This window comes from Pteronotus mesoamericanus, unplaced genomic scaffold (assembly GCF_021234165.1).
Source record: "Pteronotus mesoamericanus isolate MK-2021 breed Mesoamerican mustached bat unplaced genomic scaffold, CSHL_Meso_final contig_55, whole genome shotgun sequence".
NCBI lineage: Eukaryota > Metazoa > Chordata > Mammalia > Chiroptera > Mormoopidae > Pteronotus > Pteronotus mesoamericanus.
Genome location: NW_026555198.1, coordinates 182,104 through 202,617, shown reverse-complemented (window position 1 = coordinate 202,617; position 20,514 = coordinate 182,104). Strand labels below are relative to the sequence as shown.

The window sequence follows — 20,514 nt, the reverse complement described above, 5'->3', positions numbered from 1 at the left end:
ATTTTCATCTCTTTACTTATTTTTACCTAAGGCCAAATGCAAGCAGCCTACCTGGCTGGGAAGCCTTCATGTCAGTATTTGGAATGGGATTAAGAAGGCCACCCATCATGCTAACATAAAGCAGGCAGTATTTATCTTCAGAGCTCACTCTGTTGCCTTTGGATGACTTTACTTTTCTCCATCTCCTACTGTCCTGCTTACCCTGACCTGTACTTTCCTCCCTAAAGAGAAACTCCAGCTTCAGACAGTACCTGTTCTGTTACATTCCTCTGAACCCTGCTTGCTGTTGCCTCACATGCTGTCTTGGCTGAAAAATTTATCCCCACTAGGGAATTCATGAGTGTCTGTGGATTGATTGATGAGCCACCCTTTTCACAAAACATGTTTACATTTTAACAAGGGGCTTCAATCAAAAGAATGAGTTGAATAATGGGGATTGCAGGTGATTTGTCATGACAGGCCAACAGGATAGTGAGTTTTTTTTGTGTGTTTTTTCCCTGAGAAGGTACCACCTTGTGGCTCTTTCTATCTACTTACTCTGTGGGTGTCATGTCAACTGGGTATCCAGAAACTTTGGCCACCTGAAATTGTTTGACTCTCAAGGCAGTAAGAACCCTGATCATGATTTTGTTTCTTTCAGCAGTACATAGACATTTAGAGTTTTTGAAACTAAATCCCCAAAGCTGTAGAAATTCTCCCCTAATATATTAAAACTATAACCTCAAATCTTATCTAAAAAAGAAACAACTATAACAATAAATAGGAGAAATCTTCTGACTTTAATATTCACTAAATTTTATCTCATTCTGCCCCTTCCAAAATAACATTGAGACTATGAAGCTGGACCAGATGGCTTCACAAATTCAATGTTTTCCCTAATCTTGGGGTATTGAGAAGTGGATATCTCTTCTCGGATTTATTGAAGAAATCTTTGTTTGTGAATAGAATTCATTTTGATTTCCACAGGTAACATTCTTTTCACACAATTAGGCACAACATCACAATTCAAGGGAGAAAAGTAGGGATCTTCATCAAAGTCGCCTGCATTAACAAACAAACAAATAAGAACATTTTCAGCCATGGCATTGGGGACTTTGCATAGAGTAGAAGCAGAAGAAAATTTTATCTAATGAAGAAATGAGAAGAAGAACTTGAAAGAAAGTAAAAATATGGTGCTTTCTTTGGATAGTTTAATATAAATTCAGGGTTAATTAATTCATCTTGACAGCACTGTTTAGACAATTACAAGTGCATATGTTCTTCCTGCATTGTAAATAATAAGCTGTGTCATTCACAGTAGCCTTAACCTAGGGGAGGACATACATGGACAAGCCTCAGAGGCCTTCAAGAGAGACAGCATAAAATGGTAACACACACATCTATACTCTCTGTGAATTTAATACTCTTGATCTGAAGGTTTAGCTGTTTCTCAACCTAAGAGTGTCCAGTGGTACAGAAGGCACAAGTTTTCACTCTGTGCTAATAGAATTAAGCTTCTAGATGTCACAGGTCTGATGGCAGCATGCAGATTGCAGTTTTAGAATCTGGGCTCAAGAGGATAGACTACCTGCCCCACTGGCTGAGTTACTTTACAAATCCAGGTACCTTAGTTCTCTGGACACATGGATTTGTAAAATTAGGGGATTGCACCAGACAATTTCTAAAGTTTCTTCTGGTTTTAGTGATATATAACAATTGTTTTTAATTACCCATGATTTTTTTTAACTTTAGTCTCTTTTCTCCTCCATTAGTCTAATAACCCACCAGATTTGTACATACTAAGTGCTTCTATACACATTTTCTCAGTGAAGAATGAGTGCATGTATACACATGCACATGTGCTTTTAGGTTTGAGAAAGAAATATTTCCCGAGACCATGTATGTGGCCTCACACTAAATCAGTATCTCTGAAATATAAGTGTAGACAACACAGCCTTTTCTCTCACCATTTGGAAAGCTTATTTCTGAAGGCGTGCCTTGTGTGGAGCCAAAAGATTTGAAAGTGGAACTACTTGCAGTTGACTTGAGGGATGATGTCAACAATTTTTGCTCAAAAGTTTTCTTCACTCTTTTCTGTTTATACCCAACATTTAGCTCATACCTGCTGCTCCCATCTGAAATGACACCGAGAAAAGGTTAAAAACATAAAACTCAGAAAATTCTATACTTCATATGGGTAAATAACACCTCAAAATCTTGTTTAAAAAATATAGAGTCTGACATGCAGAGTGTTTGCTCTGGAAGGAGTCAGATTTTCTACAAAGTTGTAAGAAGTTTGAACTGTAATGTGTGGTACAAGCAGAGCCAATTTACCTACCAAATATTCCTGCTTTCCCTAGAGCCTGGCACAAGGACCTGCCGATTACTGACATGCCCAGCATAAAGAAGTAAAATCTCTGTGTTACTTATAGAATCTTTGAGTTTAAGCATTGCCTTCCCTAAAGGAGCTTCACATTGAGATTCAGAGAAGCTGCCTGAATTGATGGAAGAGCCTTTTGATACACAGAAAATCAATTTCCCTGGACTAGAGATATTCTCACAGGCTGCATTAGACCCCACTACATCTCCCAATGTGCAGGAAGGGCCATTGGTCCATCCAAGCAACCCTCTAGCCAGGTGTGTTAGGGATGCTGACAAGTTCTCCATCTGCATCATCATTCTTTGCTTCCCACATTCACTCAACTCACTGTTGACTATGGGCCAGAAAGCTCCTGTGATATAGTACCTGGAACACAGTAGGCACTCAATCAATGTTCTTTTAATTGAATCAAGACTCAGGTGACAGCAAAGACAAGCAATACAAGAAGCCTGAGCCAAAAGAGAAGCTTCACTAAATTAAAATATGGCCCAAGTCACATCCTTCACCTGACTTCATTCATCTCAGCACAGAAGTACAAATCATCTTCATGACATGGGAACAGCTCCATTTTGATGCTGATGCTGTATGAACTCAAGTAAGAGGACATGTTAATCTGATTAGTTTTTTAAAAACCTGCAATTTTCAAAATCTTACCCAAACTGGCATCTTACCAGAAGAGTTATCCAATTGCAACCACCTAAAACAGAGGTGTATCTGCCACTGCTCCCGCACACACTCCTTCATCACACAGTGGAACACAAAAATGAGGAATCCTATGACAGTAGAAGAAGGTCAGTTTTTTTTCAGCTTTTTTCACTAGCTGTCACTAATTCCCAGACTCAGGTCTACTCTTCTCACCATAGAGATGCCTTCTAAAAAACCCCAGGGCCAGTATTGGCTTTCTGAGCTCATCTTCCTAGCCTCCCTGCCAAAGGCAGTAATGGCAAGATGATCTGTATCAAGACTCTAGGTCAACCCTTGGGCTGATGTCCCTCCTAGAGCTTGAGAGATCAGGTCTGCAATGATTGCCAGCCCCCAAGATGGCTCTCAATGATCCCAATATCCTGGCATTCATATCTTTGTGTAGTCTCCTCTGGAGTATATGGCAGAAGTGATGGCATATCACTTCCAAAATTACATAATAAAAGATATATATCTCTCTCTCTCTTCTCCCATCCCTCTCTCATCATTCACTTAGAAGGAACCTAAGTACTGTGTCTTGAGGATACACTAATAGCGCTGTGAAGTAGCCCACATGTGAGATACTGAAGTTTCCAGTCCACAGCCATGTGAGTGAGCCTTCCTAGAAGCAGATTCTCTAGACTTAGTCAAGTCTTCAGATGACTACAGCCTTGGCTGATATATTGACTGCAACTTTATAAGAGTCCCGGGGCCAGAATCATCCAACTAAGCTTCTCCTGAATGCTTGACCCTCAGAAACTCTGTGTTTGTCGTTTTAGGCTGCTAAAATTTGAGGGTAATTTGTTACTCAGCAATAAATAATACATACACTCTTTGGCATAATTACACTTAGTGGAGATCATAAACTTGGTGCCCAAATTTTACACTGCCAGCCCTGATTTTTCCCTGCAAGTGGGATAGAGGAGCTGAAGGTATCTTCCAGCAATATTGGCCATTTCCCATCTCCACCCTCTGAAATATCTCCTTGGGAGATAAAAGTAGGACTCAAGGTGATCCTGATTACAATGCCCTAGAAAGCCAATTGGATTTCCTAAGGTTTAGGGGTAGAATGGACAGAAATAACTCTTGTAAACATCGTGACTTTTATTTATGGTCCATTGTAAAAGTCTTTTTATTCACAAAGCCTTTCCGGATGCTTCAAACTAAAACTCATCTTTCCGACTTCTGAATTCCCATGGCACTCTGTTATAATATTTGCTATATTTGGTCATATTATTCTCCATGTATTGTCAATCTCTCCACCTAGCTGTAATATCTTTTAGGGATTAAATATCTTTCTTTTTCATGTTTATATCACTTCTCTCTTTTCCTCTAGTACTATGTGTAGCAGCTCAATAGCTGTTTGTTAACTTGAACTCCAAGGCACTTGATACACAAACTCTCCAGCCTTCTTCAACACTAGTAATATCTTCTTGGGCCTCAAAATATTTCTTTTAGCCCAAGTGCAGTTTTGAAACCTTTGTTCTCTAAACAATGTTCAGCTTATCTCGTCATTGGCCAATTGTCCTGAAGGTAAACAATTAGTGACAGATCACAGCTGTCTTAGCTCATTGTTAGCTGAGCATGAGTCAACAGTAAATGCCCCCAAAGTTCACTCTAGCTAGGACATTAGTGGGAGTAAAGAAATTTGACTGAGGCAGGTGAGGATCTCCTGCCATCTGCCCTGGTTTTGTTTTTCCTCCTACCATGCTCCATTTGGGAGACTTTGTTTTAAGAAGATAATAAAAAAAATGGAAGTATTCAAGAATACTTAGAGAAAACAAGAATAGGGATGGACTTGAGGAAAAACTGAAAGAGCTGAATTGTTGTATTTGGATAAGAGAAAGCTTGGAGTGGGGAATAAAGGGTAGGGAGAGATAGTAGCTATAGTCACAGCTACCAACTGAAAGGGCTGTCATGAAGGGGACAAATTAGACTTGTCCAGTGTGGGTGCCACGTTAGAACTAGAAACAATGGGAGGAAGCTACAAAAAACCATGTTGTAACAAATCACAGTTAGTGTTTACTAAGCAATGACTAGACTATAAACATGGTGCTGTTAATCTTATATTTACAGATGAGAGACATCAGAGTCCCAGAAGTCTAGTAAACTTGACCCAGTCACAGAGTTGATGTTGAGGTAGCAGCATCAAGACTGAAGGTAGGCAGTCTGGTTGCAAAGTTCAAGGGTTTAACCACTCCACTCTACTACTCTCAGGAAAGGATTACCTGGATAAGATTCAGAGTTATTTAGAAGCTACAATGGTAATCATACTATAATATATAAATTTTAAAATGTACATGTTATGTAAATTTAACAAACATGTTGTACACCTTAAATTTATACAATGTTATATGCCAAATACATTTCAATTTAAAACGAGAGAGAAGTTAAATGTTTTGCTCTATGGAATAGTAAGTTCTTTGTCCCTGGAAATTTTCAGGTAGGGGCATGTGTTTTCTTGTCACTTGATGGCAAGTTGTATTAGGAGTTTTTGGTTCCCTGGTCCAAGCCTTGAGATTGATTCCAGGTGGGAGGCAGAAATCTGGAGGCTGAATGGAATGACAAGTCTCACCACCTCCCCTGAAGGCTGTGTCTCCACTTGTAACCAAACAACCATGCTGATGAATCCAGCATCCTTTTCTGAGCAGCAGTAACCTGGAAGGTGGTGCAGCAACCCAATGAGATAAATCCCTAGTCTCAGAGCAGGTAAAACTCCTCCAGCTCCAACATGAAAAGGGGGCAACAGTGACAACAAGCACCTATTACTGCTCTGATTTCCTGCATAGAGTTTAGTTAGTTATCAGACTTAAAGGTTATTCTGTGAATTCCAATGAGCTGCCTGCCAGCTCTCCCTCTCTGCCTGACAGCCTTCCTTTTTCTTTCCAATAACAGATTGATCTGCTTACTCATTAGAGCATAGGCATGAGAGAAAATGTCAGGTTTTTGTCACCTGCATTTTTATTTGTGCATTCCTCCTTCAGAAATGACTCATTATGATTATAATTTTGTTCACACTTGACCACAGGTCAATCCCCTTCAGCCAAAATTGCAAACTTGCTATCTATCTTTTAAATGACTCATTTGTTCACTTGCTTCACTGCATTCTAGTTTTGAGTATTTGGGGTGTGTGAATGTGTCTCTGTGTGTGTGTCTTGAGTTTGAAACTCAGGGCTCTGCAAACACCCTCTTTGCAAGATGGCACATTCTCTCTCATAGGCAGAACTAGGAATTAGGAACACTTCGTGCTTGATTGACATAAAGCATATCTGACAGAAAGAGACAGCTTAGTTCTGTTGATGTTGGATCTATGGGACTTTGATTTTAGTTCTCAGGAGAACCACAATTGGAGTCTACTTCTACCCATATAGGCTTCCTGCTTAGATACTACATTCCCTTCAACCATAGGAATGGAACACTTGCTATTCTGAAAACACCCTTCTCCCCTTTGAAGTTCTAAACTGCTTTGCTTTCTGGTTCTTTTGTCAGCTTTCCATTTAACCCCTCTTTCCATATGGTGAGTATTCTCCTCAGAATGAGTGATCCAGAGAGAAACCTGGAGTTATTGCTGAAGAAGAAATCTGCATAGGCACTTAGTTCTTCATCTACTTCTGTGTACATTCTACACCGAGGCTGGTTAGTTTGTAAAACACCATGATACTGAGACCAGGGTAATCTCAGTGTAATTCAGGTAGTTCTGTCCAGAGGTAAAGTATAGAATCATCACAAGTGAACAATCTAGGATACAACCAAGTGTTGGTAGCCTCAAAGGAAACCAAGACAGAGTGGGGTGGAGAGCTCAAAAAAATTTTGTCCTCACTATAAGAAGGAATAAAAATGGCATGTGAAGGAAGAACAACACATTTGTGTCTTTTCATAATCCAATAAGAATATGGCTCTATAAGGCTAGCATTATCTGGTGGGACAAAAAGTTTCAGTTGATACACTTCACTGCTTCAAAATGAAATGGTTTCTTGAATCATTAGATATGCCTTATTCTAGATTGTTCCTCCATTTCCCTGCAGCACTTTGCAAGTACCTGGCATGGAATAACTGCATACCAATTCATATTTCCCAAGATTCTTCAGGGGTTAAAACCACAATGACAAAGTGTTCTGAAGTTTTTTAAATGCTATGTTAAGACAAATTTTTAAACGTATTTTTTCCAACATAATTTCTCAAGACTTTCACCATGCTAATGTATACTGTGCCATTTCAGGAATGGGACATGTAGTTTGCCTCATTTCCCAAACTTCTTTGACCACAGAACCTTTTTCTTCTTGGAGGACCCTATGGGGCCACAAATGGACTGTACTCTGGTAAAGAGCATTCATCAAATGAATAAATAGTTAAAAGTACCAAAGGAGACCCTAACTCAATGAACTGCCCAAGTTGACCCACAGCCTGCCACAGTGTCCCAGATCAACTGGGCCAAACTTGAGGATAAGAGCATGGGATAGAGTTTGCAACTCTGTGTAAATCACTCTGCATGTCTTTCCCAAGATTTTTTAATAGGCAAAATCACTTTAAAATGAACATCAACAATTACTCAGAGGTATATTAACCAGAACCCTAGCTTTTATTTCTCATGTCATCTTTGACCTACAATTTAATCACTTCATTATTATTTGTTCCTTGCACTAGAAAATAGGAAGGAGATTAAAGAGCTATAGAGCCATTACTTTAGAATCATCTAATTCAACCAGTTGTGGTGACTTTTCAAGGTGGATTTGTAACAAAACCAAGACTAGAACCTTGGCCTCTTCCATCAACCCCACTGCTCTTTGCTCTTCACCTTCATTTTTATGTGACTCTATAATTTCATAGCCTGGCTCCTTTTTACAATGTGTTAGAATATCTAATGCAGCCATAGTCTATGAGTTCAAAAGATTAATGTTTCTACCATCCAGTAATTGCTCTGTTCAACTGGATTGTGCACTTCAAAATGTCAACACAAGAGCAAATCTGTACAATTATAAGCACAATGTTGTTGATACAATGCTAGAAGAAATATTGCCAATCAGTGTTTGCTATAGACATTGAAAACTAGCTGGAGTTGAGTTAGCTATCTGGGCTTCTCTCTATAGCCCTGAGGAAGAGAAATTGGGCTATTTAATTAAGCCCTAACATCTAGTTAATATTTTTAGTGGCTGTCTGCCAACTCATATACCTCTTGGAGTATCTTTCCCTCCTTTGAATGCCGGAAATATTATATTCCAAAATACAAAGAAGCAGAAGTTACCTTGCAAAGTATTAAAAATTGCAAAAAGATACAAGAAAAAGATCCTCACAGGTCCCCAAGCAAAAAAGGTAAACCCCCAGGTGAGGCCAAGTAAGAATGTCAGGCTTGTTGTGCCTTTGAGGTCATGCAGGATCATCTTCCACCAAGTCTTCTGGCCTTGAGATTTCATGGAATTCAGTTGAGCAAGAACAGTGCAAAACATGGAGAAATTCATAAGAAATATGAAGCAAAAATAAGCCACAACTGAGATGTAAAAGATAGAATCATCTTTAATCCAACAGCTGTAAGAGACAAAACAGACAAGGTCATTGTTAGGTACAGAAACATAAACTGAGATTTTTCAGTGAGACTCTGAAGATCCCCTAGTAAATTTTATTCCATCTGAGAACACCTGGTTGACAAACCTCACTCACATTCATAGGGGCAGAGCTGGGACAAGAACCCCAATCTTCTGAGCCACAGTTCAAGCTTCTTTCTAGAGTCCAGTCAGAAAACCCAGAGGATATGTCTGCCCTACATATTCAGAAGCCTCTCAGTCCAATTCCCTAGGATGCTATTCTCTTCCTCAACAGCATAAACATAAGTTATATATTGCCCCTCAAAGTGGCCTCCCCCCAACTTACACCTGAGCTTTTATGTGCAGTGTAAATTTTGCTTTACATGATCAATGTCACAGTAAAAGGACAAGAGCAATGACTGGCTTTTCTAAATGTTACATCAAACAATGATGGCCTTATCAGACAATGAAAATACAACAAAAAGAAAACAACTCTTATTGTATTTTTTAAAAATAGGATGTATACTTTAAAACTCTCACCACAGCTACCAGTTTGAACTACAGAATACAACACTGGCCACTGGGCTGATTAATGGCTCTACCATTTCTATTCAAGAAAAATATGTGGTAATTTATGAGAACAGATATCCTTCTAATTCCTATTACTGGTGATATTACCTCTGATTTTTTAACATAGACAAGTTTCACTAATTTCTCTGTCTCAACATAGCTGAAACCTCTATTTCAGAACCAGGAAAATCTCTTGTGGTCATATTACTTATGTGGGTGTGGATACTTTCATGTATGTGTGAGTTTGTATATGATTGTGTGTCTTGGGAGGGAGTCGGGGGAAAAGCATTTAATTTTCCTAATAGAGTCTTAATACCTAACCTTCCCTGAATATAAATTTCAGCCTTAAGGAAGCTATAGAAAACTTTTTATAAAAGGCAGCACTATATTTTTGTATTTTATTTTTAATTATATTTTATTGACTATGGTAATACAGTTGTCCCGATTTTTCTTCCTTTGCCCTTCCTCCACCCAGCATCCCCCACTTCCTCAGGAAATAACCCCTCCATTGTTCATGTCCATGGGTCATCCTTATAAGTTCTGGGGCTACTTCACTTCCTATACTGTACTTTACATCTCCATGGCTATTCTGTAACTACCTATTTCTACTTCTTAATCCCTTCACTTCTTCACCCATTGTCTCACACCACCCTCCCATCTGGAAACCATCAAAATGCTGTCCTTATCCATGATCTGTCTCTGTTCTTCCTGTTTTCCTAGTTTCTTTTTTAGGTTCAATTGTTGATAGATTTGTATTTTTTTGCCATTTTATTGTTCATGATTTTGATCTTCTTTTAAATAAGTCCCTTTAACATGTCATATAATAATGGTTTGGTGATGATGAATTCCTTTAGTTTCTTCTTGTCTGGGAAGCTCTTTATCTGCTCTTCACTTATAAGTGGTACCTATGCTGGGTAGAGCAATCTTGGCTGCAGGTCTCTGCTTTTCATGACTTTGAATATTTCTTGTCAATCGTTTTTTCTCTGCGAAGTTTCCTTAGAGAAATCAGCCGACAGTCTTATGGGAACTCCCCCAAAGGAAACTAACGGCTTTTCTCTTGCTGCTTTTAAGGTTCTCTCTTTATCCTTAACCTTTGGTATTTTAATTATGACGTGTCTTGGAGTGGGGATCTCTGCATCCATCTTGTTTGGAACTCTCTGTGCTTCCCGGACTTGCATGTGCATTTCCTTCACCAAATTAGGGAAGTTTTCTTCTCTTATTTCTTTCCAATAGAGTTCCAGTTTCTTGCTATTTCTCTTCTGCTGGCATCCCTATGAGATGAATGTTGGACCTCTTGAAGTTGTCCCAGGGGCTGCTTATATTATCCTCATTTTTTTTCTTTTTATTGTTCTGATTGGTTGCTTTTTCCTTCCTTATGTTCCATGTCATTGATTTGATTATTGGCTTTATTCACTCTACTGCCTTTCCATGTAAATTGTTATTTCAATTAGTGTAACCTTCATTTCTGACAGGATACTTTTTTTGTGCTGTTGAGGTCCTCACTAAGTTCCTTGATCATCCTTATAACCAGGGTTTTGAGCTCTGCATCTGATAGGCTGCTTATCTCTGTTTTGTTTAGCTCTCTTTCTGGAGTTTTGAGCTGTTCTTTCATTTGGGTCATGTTTCTTTGCCTCTTCATTTTGGCGGCCTTCCTGTGTCTGTATCTACATATTAGGTAGAGCTGCTTTGATTCCATGTCTTGATAGTGTGGCCTAATATAGTAGGTGTCCTGTAGGGTCCAGTGGCACATCCTCCCCTATCACCCAAGCTGGGTACCTGGAGTGTGCCTTCTGTGTGGGTTGAGTACACCCTCCTTTTGTATTTGAGCTTTGATTGCAGCTGACAGGTTAATGGGATTAATTTATCCAGGCGACTCAGCAGCAAGGACTGGCTGTGACCACTGACCACCAACTTCTGCCCTCTGTAGAATATCAGTTGTGTGGGATCAGGGTGGTTCGTGATGCTCCAATGTGGTCTGTAGCTATCCACTGAGTGTACAGGCTCTGGGATTTCCCAGGCAGTGCAAGTCAAGGTAAGCCCCCACCTGTGTTTTGCCTGGGACCACTCTGCCTGAGATATAAAGCAATTTGAGATGGTTTCTAGTTATGCTGGGCTTCGAGATTCCCAGGTGAATTTAAGCTGTGAATCTAGACTGGCTGCTGTTACTGACATGCCTGGGGCCACTTAGCAAGAGGTACAGGGACTGGAAGCCTCTGAGGCCAGCTGTTGCTTGTTTGAAAGGATTTAAGAAGTTGTGAAGCATGAACCAAGAACAGCCACTTAAATGGAAAAGCCACTGTTAACAGCTGTAAGTTGGGTGGGATGGAATCTAAGGGGATCTTCAGGGTGGGGCAAGCAGTGTTAGCAAATTTGATTAAGTCTCAGATATTGCATCTGCTTCCCAGCTGTGTGCCTCTGTGGGGGTAAGGGTTCAGAAAGAAGACAATGACCTCTGCTTCCCTTTCTGTCTGGAAGAAAGCTGTCCCCCAGCTCTCTCCTTGTCCCCCAGTTCCTCCTCATATGCAACTGGCGCCTTTCAAGTTGCTACCCCAATGCTGGAGCTGAGAGGGTATGAGTCTGAGTAAGTCCATGTGTGGGTTTCTTAAAAAGGAACTGCTTGAAACTCCAGAAGTTTCTCTCATTGACTCAATCTCTGCTGGTTCTTGCAGCCAGAAGTTGTAGGGACTTATCTTCTTGGCACTGGAACCCTGGAATAGGAGGCCTTGTGTGGGGCTGGGACTCCTTCCTCCAGAGATATCCCTCCTGAATCTTTATCCACTACAAATGGACATGGGACCAGCCCATTCCACATCTCCACCCCTCCTACCAGTCTGGATAGATGTGGTTTCTTGAATTCCGTTATTGTCAGACTTTCATTCAACTCGATTTCTGATGGTTCTGAGTGATGGTTGTTCTATAATTTATTTGTAATTTGGATATGGTTGTGCAAAGACAGGAGCCATTTTAGCCTGTGCCACTATCTTGACTGGAAGTCCCTCAGTGCTATATGTTTAGATAGAAAATCATCTCCAAGACATAATGTTAAGTACTGCATTGACCAAAAATCCGTTCAGTTTTTTCCATAAAATAAAAGACACATTTTGCATTTTCACCAATCACTATTGATTTGGATATTTTGAGTATGTCATCTATCTCCCATGTGGTAAGACATTGACTGTTCTCAATTAATGTTTTCATTTCATTGCAGTCAGCTTCAACTGGTCTACCATGGAGCATCGTCCAGTGAGAAATCTCCAGCACGAAACTTTGCAAACCAATTTTTACATGTTTGATCAGTCACAGCACCTCCATACACCGAAAAAAATCTTTTTTGTGTGTTTCAGTTACATTTTTACCTCTCTTGAAGTAATAAAGCACAATATGCTGAAAATGTTATGTATTTTCTTCCATCATCCATATTAAAATGGCTACACAAAAATTCACCAATTTTGACAAATTTGTTTCAAATGCACAATGATATGACAGTTGTCACAATACAATATAAAGAATTGTTTCAAATGGCATTAAATACAACTAAGCACCACTACAGCCATGTTATGGAGAAAACCAAATGAATTTTTTGCCAACCCAATGCCAAATAATATATAAGTACCATTTGGGTAACAGAGTGTACATGAGAATATCTATACAAATTTTATTGTTTGTAATAAGAATTGCAACAAAAGACAGAAACTGGGTAGCTGGGGCTGGGAGTGGAGCCTACTTTCCATCCTCTGCCCTTGTGTACATTTGAACTTATACTAGGTATTGGACCTGCATTACTTCTTCAAAATACATTTTTTTAAAAAAGCTCTTAGAACATTCTCCCTCTTACTAACCACTTCACATAAGTAATGCCTGTTTTCAGAGGGAGTGAAGTTAGTTTTGTTTTGACTTTGCTTTTGCTTTTGATCTTTGAAGAACATGAACCATTACATAGATAATGGGGGGCACTTTAAGTCACAAAGCAGGCAAGAAGGGAGGATGGAAGATTAGATGAGTAGGGAAAAGGGAGAGAAAGAATGGATAACATGAAATTTTAATTAGAAAGCATATGCTGAAATGGACAATAGTATTTTGACCTTCTGGAAACTGTAATCTCAATAAGAAAAACAAGAGTCTGGGGGACAAGACCTACTACATTTGTTTTCAGTACAGTAGGAGAGGAAATCTATAGTGGAAAAAGGACTTGAGAGGTAATCCAAAAGAAAATGGATATGGGTAAGGAGCCCTGGCTGGTGTGGCTCAGTGGACTGAGTGCCAGCCTGCAAACCAAAGGGTCTCAGGTTCGATTCCCAGTCAGGGCACATACCTGAGTTGCAGGCCAGGTACCCAGTAGGGGACATGTGAGAGGCAACTTTATATTGATGTTTCTCTCTCTCCCTTTCTCCCTCCCTTCCCCTTTCTCTAAAAATAAATAAATAAAATATTTTTTAAAAAAGAAAATGGAGTCCTTGGCCATGTTGTGCTTAAGCCTGACTTCAGAGTGCAGAGTTGCAGCCACAGACAGTAGATCCCTGGCTAAAGGTGGCACAGAGTGGACTAGAGACACTTGAGGAGAGACTAGAGATAGAAGCTTTGGGGAGAAAACAGAGAGTAGCTGCAGGGATCCTGGTGCTGAGTCGTTCTCCATAGGGCAGCATGCAGACCACTCCGCTCTGAGCAGCAGCAGCCTGAGGAGAAACAATAGCCCAGACCCTAGGAGGGATTCTTCCCTGTCCTGTGGTGCTTAAACCTGACTGCTGAGTGCAGAGTGATGAGATTAACAGCTGAAGGAGACAGCCACAGACAGTAGATCCCTGGAAGGCTAGAACAGACTACCTAAGGTCAGACAGGGTGAACATCTGACATCACCAGTGACAGATCAAGAAAGAAGAAACAGCAGTAAGTACTAGAGGGTACTGAGACAAAATACACTGTGGTCATCTCCATGATTTATGATATTTTCTTTATGACATACTTTCTTAACATTTATTTCTTGTCAATCAAACTTGTGCATATTAAGTCATTAGATTTTATACTATAGTTTATTTCTCTCCTTTCCTATAATTGTCTTAATTTCTTTACAGCCTTATTAATACTGGTTCATTTGCTGTTAGTGGCATTGTGGGGGGAGTTATTTTTGAAGATGTGGGTTTGTTTCCTGGGTTTTGTGGTTTTCTTCTGGCAGCACCTGCACAACAACACACAAGACATGGTAGACAGAGTGACACCCAATCAACCAGCTAGAGGGAAGGACCCACCAAAGAAAAAACAAACTACAATCAACCCAATTACTTCCAGAAAGCCAACATAAAGGGCATAAAGTCACTCCAAGAGCCATCAAGTTCAGGAGATGAAGGAGAAGGCACCACTGAATCTCACAGGTCTCCTAACATAGAAGGTCACACCACAAGTCAGGAAGACAAAACAGACCAATATAAGAATCAGAAGCAAACAATAAGAGTCTCACAAATATTGGGAAGACAAAGAAACAACTCCCACAATCGAAAAGGAAGGAGGAATCCTCAGAAAGAGTATTAAATGAAAAAGAGGCAAATAAACTATCAGATATTGAGTTCAAAACAATGGTGATAAGGAAGCTCAGTGAGCTCAGTGAGAATTAAGAAAAACTACAGGGAAACTATGAGGAACTTAGTGCAAACTTTATTGGCATGAAAAAGAACATCGAAACTATCAACAAGAGACAAGAGAAAATTAAGAGTACAATTTTGGAATTGAATAACACAGTAGCACAAGAATCAAAAGCAGGCTAGATGAAGCAGAGGATGGAATCAGTGAGCTGGAGACAAAGTAGAAAAAAGCTCCCAGAAAGACCAATAAAATGAAAAAAGGCTCAAAAGGATGAAGAGGGATTAAGGGAAATACAAGGTAGTATGAAACGTAATAATATCCATATAACAGAGATACCAAAAGGTGAAGAAGAGGAGCAAGGGATAGAAAACTTGTTTGAAAATTTAATGATGGAAAACTTCCCTAACTTGAGGACAAAAAAAGTCACAAAAGTCCAGGAAGCACAGAGGGTCCCATTCAAGAGGAACCCAAAGAGGCTTACTCCAAGGTACATCATCATTAAAATGCCAAATATCAAAGACAAACAGAGAATCCTAAAGGCAGCAAGGGAGAAACAAGTAGTAACATACAAGGATCCCTGATACAGTTAGCAGCTGACTTCTCAGCAGAAGCACTGCAAGCCAGAAGGGAATGGCAAGAAATATTCTAAGAAATATAAAGGGCCTGCAGCCAAGACTACTCTACCCAGCAAGGCTCTCAATTAAAATGGAAGGTGAAGTAAGGAGTTTCCCAGAGAAAAGAAGGCTAAAAGAATACACCTCCACCAAACCAGAATTGCACGATAGGCTAAAGGAACTGCTTTAAGAAGATGAAGAAAAAGAGTGAGAGAGAGGAACACAGATACAAAGAGGAAAATGAATAAGTTACTTATCAGTAACTTATTTTTAAAAGTAAATCAGTAATTCATTTTTAAAAGTAAAAGGATTAAATGCTCTAATCAAAAGACATAGCGTAGCTGAATGGATAAGAAAACATGACCCACACATATGCTACATACCATGACCCATTTCAGAACAAAGGACCTACACAGGCTGAAAGTGAGGGGATGGAAAAAAATATTCCAAGCAAATGGACAGGGGAAAACAGCCAGAGTAGCAATACTTACATCAGAGAAATAGATTTCAAAATAAGGAACATAAAAAGAGACCCAGGAGGACATTTCATAATACTCAAAGGAAGGACCTATCAAGAGGACATAAACATTGTAAACCTATGTGCACCCAACATAGGAACACGCAAATATATAAGGAAAATCTTGTAGGACTTCAATAAAGATATACACAGCAACACACTATTAGTAGGGGATTTTAACACCCCACTGACAACAATGACTAGATTTTCCAAACAAAGTATCAACAAGGATATTGTGGAACTGAACAACGCTTTAGATCAAATGGCTTTAACAGATATATATAGAATCTTTTATCCCAAACAAACAAAATACACATTCTTATCAAATGCACATGGAACATTTTCAAAGACAGACCACATGGCAGGACACAAAACAAGCCTCAACAAATTCAAGAACATTGAAATTGTATCAAGTATTTTCTTGGACTACAAGGTCCTGAAACTAGAAATCAACCTCACGGAAAAAACTCAAAAACATTCAAACTCATGAAGACTGAATAGCATGTGATTAAACAATGACTAGGTCAATAAAGATATCAAAGAAGAAATCAAAAAGGTTCTGAAAACAAATAAAAATGAACACACAACAGTCCAAAACCTATGGGACACAGCAAAGGCAGTCCTGAGAAGGAAGTTCATAGCAACACAGGCCTACCTAAAAAAGTTAGAAACATTTCAAATAAACAGACTAAGACTACATCTTCAAGAACTGGATAAACAACAACAAACAAGGCCCAGGGTGAGTAGAAGGGAAGAAATAAGATCAGAGCAGCACTGAATGACACAGAGACTAAAAGAACAATTCAAAGGATCAATAAATCCAGGAACTTGTTCTTGAAAAGAAAAACAAAATCGATAAGCCTTTAAGCAGACACATCAAGAAAAAAAGGGACAGGACCCAAATACATAATATCAGAAATGAAAGGGGAGAAATAACAGCTGATACCACAGAAATACAAAGGATTGTAAGAAGTTACTATGAACAACGATATGCCAAGAAATTTGACATGGGTGAAATGGACATATTTCTAGAACAATATAATCTTCCAAAACTGAATGAAGAAGCAGAAAGCCTGAACAGACCAATAATAGCTAGTAAAATTGAAGCAGTAATCAAAAAATTCTCAGCACACAAAAGCTCTGGACTGGATGGTTTCATAGGAGAATTTTACAAAACATTTAAGGAAGAGCTAACACCTGTCATTCTCAGACTATTCCAAAAAATCCAAAAAGAGGGGAGACTCCCAAACTCCTTTTATGAGGCCAACATCATCCTAATACCAAAACCAGATAAAGACACAACAAGGAAAGAAAATTATAGGCCAATATCGCTGAAGAACATCGACGCTAAAAACCTCAACAAAATATTGGCAAACCGCATCCAGCAATACATTCAAAAGATCATACAACATAATCAAGTTAGATTCATCCCAGGGATGCAAGGATGGTACAATATTTGCAAATCAATAAATGTAATGCATCATATAAACAAAAAGAAAGACAAAAATCACAGTATCCTATCAATTGATTGGGAAAAAGCATTTGATAAGGTACAGCAACCATTTATGATAAATCACTCAGCAAAATGGGAATAAAAGGGCCACACCTCAACATAATATAGGCCATATATGAAAAACCTACAGCCAACATAATAATTAATGAGCAAAAAACTAAAATTTTTCCCATTAAGATCAGGAACAAGACAAGGATGTCTACACGTTCACCACTTCTATTCAACATAGTAATTGGAAGTCCTAGCCACAGTGATCAGGGAAGAAAAAGAAATAAAAGGCATTTGAATTGGAAAGGAGGAAGTAAAACTTGCCATTGTTTGCAGATGACATGAATGTGTACACAGAAAACCCCACAGACTCCACCAAACAACTATTCAACTTAATAATTGAATTTGGTAAAAACAGTGAGATACAATGTCAATATTCAGAAATCAATGACATTTTTGTACAACAATAATGAAATATCAGAATCAGAAATCAGGGGGGAAATCCCATTTGCCATAGCAACAAGACAAATAAAGTACCTAGGAATAAACTGAACCAAGGAGATAAAAGACCTGTACTCAGAAAACTACACAACACTGAAGAAAGAAATTAAGGAAGACACAAATATACCATGTTCATGGACTGGAAGATTTGACATCATCAAAATGTCCACACTACCCGAAGCAATTTACAGATTTCATGCAATCCCTATTAAAATACCAATGATATATTTCACAGATAAGAACATTTCAAAAATTTGTATAGAACCATAAACGACCTCGAATAGCTGCAGTGATTTTAAGAAAAACAAAATAGGAGGGATCACAATACCTGACATCAAACTATATGACAAGGCCACTGTAATCAAAACAGCCTGGTACTGTCATAAGAACAGACACATAGATCAATGGAACAGAATAGAGAGCCCAGAAATAAATCCATGTCTATGGCCAATTAATATTCAACAAAGGGGGAAGAAGCATAAAATGGAGTAAAAATAGCCTCTTCAACAAATGGTGTTGGGAGAGCTGGACAGGTTCATGCAAAAAAATGAAACTCAACCACTAACTTATGCTGGGAAATGCCCTGTCTGGTTTCAGGAACTGTAACCCTGCTGACAGGCTGGAGGGCCCCGAGGCTAAAAATCATCAGGAGGCCTTGGAGAAATAGGATCCTGAGGAGACATAGCCTGTTCCCCCTGGCAGGGGCATAGCTCCTGCCTCTCCACTTTGCCATGGAGCAGTGGGCATTAATGACAGGTAAGACCCCTCGGGGGAGGGGTGACCTAAGACAGATCTTAGTTGGTATTGGCAGCAGACAAGAAATTGGGGGACATGGAGAAAGGGCAAAAAGGCCCACACCTCTCGGCTTGGCTTGGACATGGCCGGAGTCCTCATTATAGCCAAAAAGCAGTCTCCTTATCTCTTGGTGGTTCCCTCTCCACACCTGGATCAGGCTTGAAACAGTGCAGGAATCAGCCCTAAATCAGATCTGGCAGTTCCTGGGGAAATCAGGCCTAAAATTATATTCTTTGAAGTGTGTTTTATTCTTCCTTCAGACCTCTGTCCAGCTCATGCTGTGAAGGACATTTACATTATTTCCATCCCTTACCTATATCATTAGGCACTTCTATGTCTACTTTGCCCTTATCTTGAGTCTCTCTTGTTTATACTGGTCTCCTCTCAGACCCATGTAAATTAGTGTGTTCCTGTCATTTGCCTTCTTAAAGGCATCATCTATTCTCTGTGAAACTTAATATACTAATGTAATGAGATAACATATGCTTTCCTGTTACCTAGCCCCACTGATAAGCTTTTCAATAAAAGCCTTGGAACAAAGGGCGACGGGACCTTCTCCACGAGATGGATGTGCCACGGCCTTTCCACTAAGAGGGAAGTGCCCACATCTGCTCTCCCAGCAAACAAAAGTGTTTGTGATGATTCATGTTTATTCCCTCATCCATGACAACCCCAGATCAGGCTCTGTGGGATTCAGAGCCCTGCTCCCATCTCAGCTGGTCCCTGGTGGTTTCCCTCAGATTAAGGGAGCACTATGCTCCCTGCAGCACACTCTTCACACCCTCCCAGCCTCGGTGCAGCGCTTGCTGCCTGGGCAGATGAGCAGCAAACCCAGCGGTGGTGTGCCCCATCTAGCCGCTGCGCAGGGCAACAAACTTACACCATACACAAAACTAAACTCAAGATTGATAAAAGACTTAAATGTAAGTCACAGCACCATAAAAGTCCTAGAGGAGAACATAGGCAAGAAACTCTCAGACATTCCATGCAGCAATATTTTCACAGATATGTCCCCTAGACCAAGGGACATAAAGGAAAGAATAGACAAACGGGACTTCATCAAAATAAGAAGCTTCTGCATGGCTAAAGAAATCAGCCCTGGCTGATGTTGCTACATGGGCTGAGTGCTGGTCTGTGAACCAAAAGGTTGCCAGTTCAATTCCTAGTCAGGGCTCATGCCTGGGTTGCAGGTCAGGTCCTCAGTAGGGGGTGCTCAAGAGGCAACCACATATTGATGTTTCTCTCCCTCTTTCTCCCTCCCTTCTCCTCTTTTTAAAAATAAATAAAATCTTAAAAAAAGAAAACATCAGCAAAATGAAGAGGGAACTAACCATATGGGAAAATATATTTGTCAATGATACCTCAGACAAGGGTTTGATTTCCAAAATATATAAAGGGCTCACACAACTCAATGCCAGGAAGACAGACAGTCCAATTCAAAAATGGGCAAAGGACACTTCTCTGAGGAGGACATACACAGGGCCCAGAGACATGTGAAAGGATGCTCATCATCACTAGCCCTCAGAGAGATGCAAATTAAAACCACAGTGAGTTACTACTTCACATCAGTCAGAATGGCCATCATAAACAAATCAACAAACAACAAGTGTTGTGAGGTTGTGGAGAAAAGGGAACCCTACTACACTGTTGGTGGGAATGCAGACTGATGCAGCCATTGTGGAAAACAGTGTGGAATTTCCTCAAAAAGCTAATAATGAGACTGCCTTTTAACCCAGCAATTCCACTGCTGGAGTTATACCCTAAGTATCACAAAACACCAATTCAAAAGAACCTATGCACCCCAATGTTCATAGCAGCACGATTTACAATAGCCAGTTATTGGAAGCAACCTAAAGTGCCCAACAGTAAATGAGTAGATCAAA

The 20,514-nt window shown here is 39.7% G+C and overlaps 1 protein-coding gene across 1 annotated transcript in view; it reads right to left on the bottom strand.

Moving 5' to 3' along the window:
• Positions 1 to 916: 916 nt before the first annotated feature.
• ADGRG4 (adhesion G protein-coupled receptor G4) overlaps positions 917 to 20,514 on the bottom strand; it is a 140,558-nt gene continuing 120,960 nt past the window's right edge. Inside the window, 4 exon segments of the mRNA XM_054579593.1 lie at positions 917 to 1,041; positions 1,947 to 2,114; positions 3,031 to 3,132; positions 8,283 to 8,563. Coding sequence (XP_054435568.1) covers positions 917 to 1,041; positions 1,947 to 2,114; positions 3,031 to 3,132; positions 8,283 to 8,563 — 676 coding nt within the window.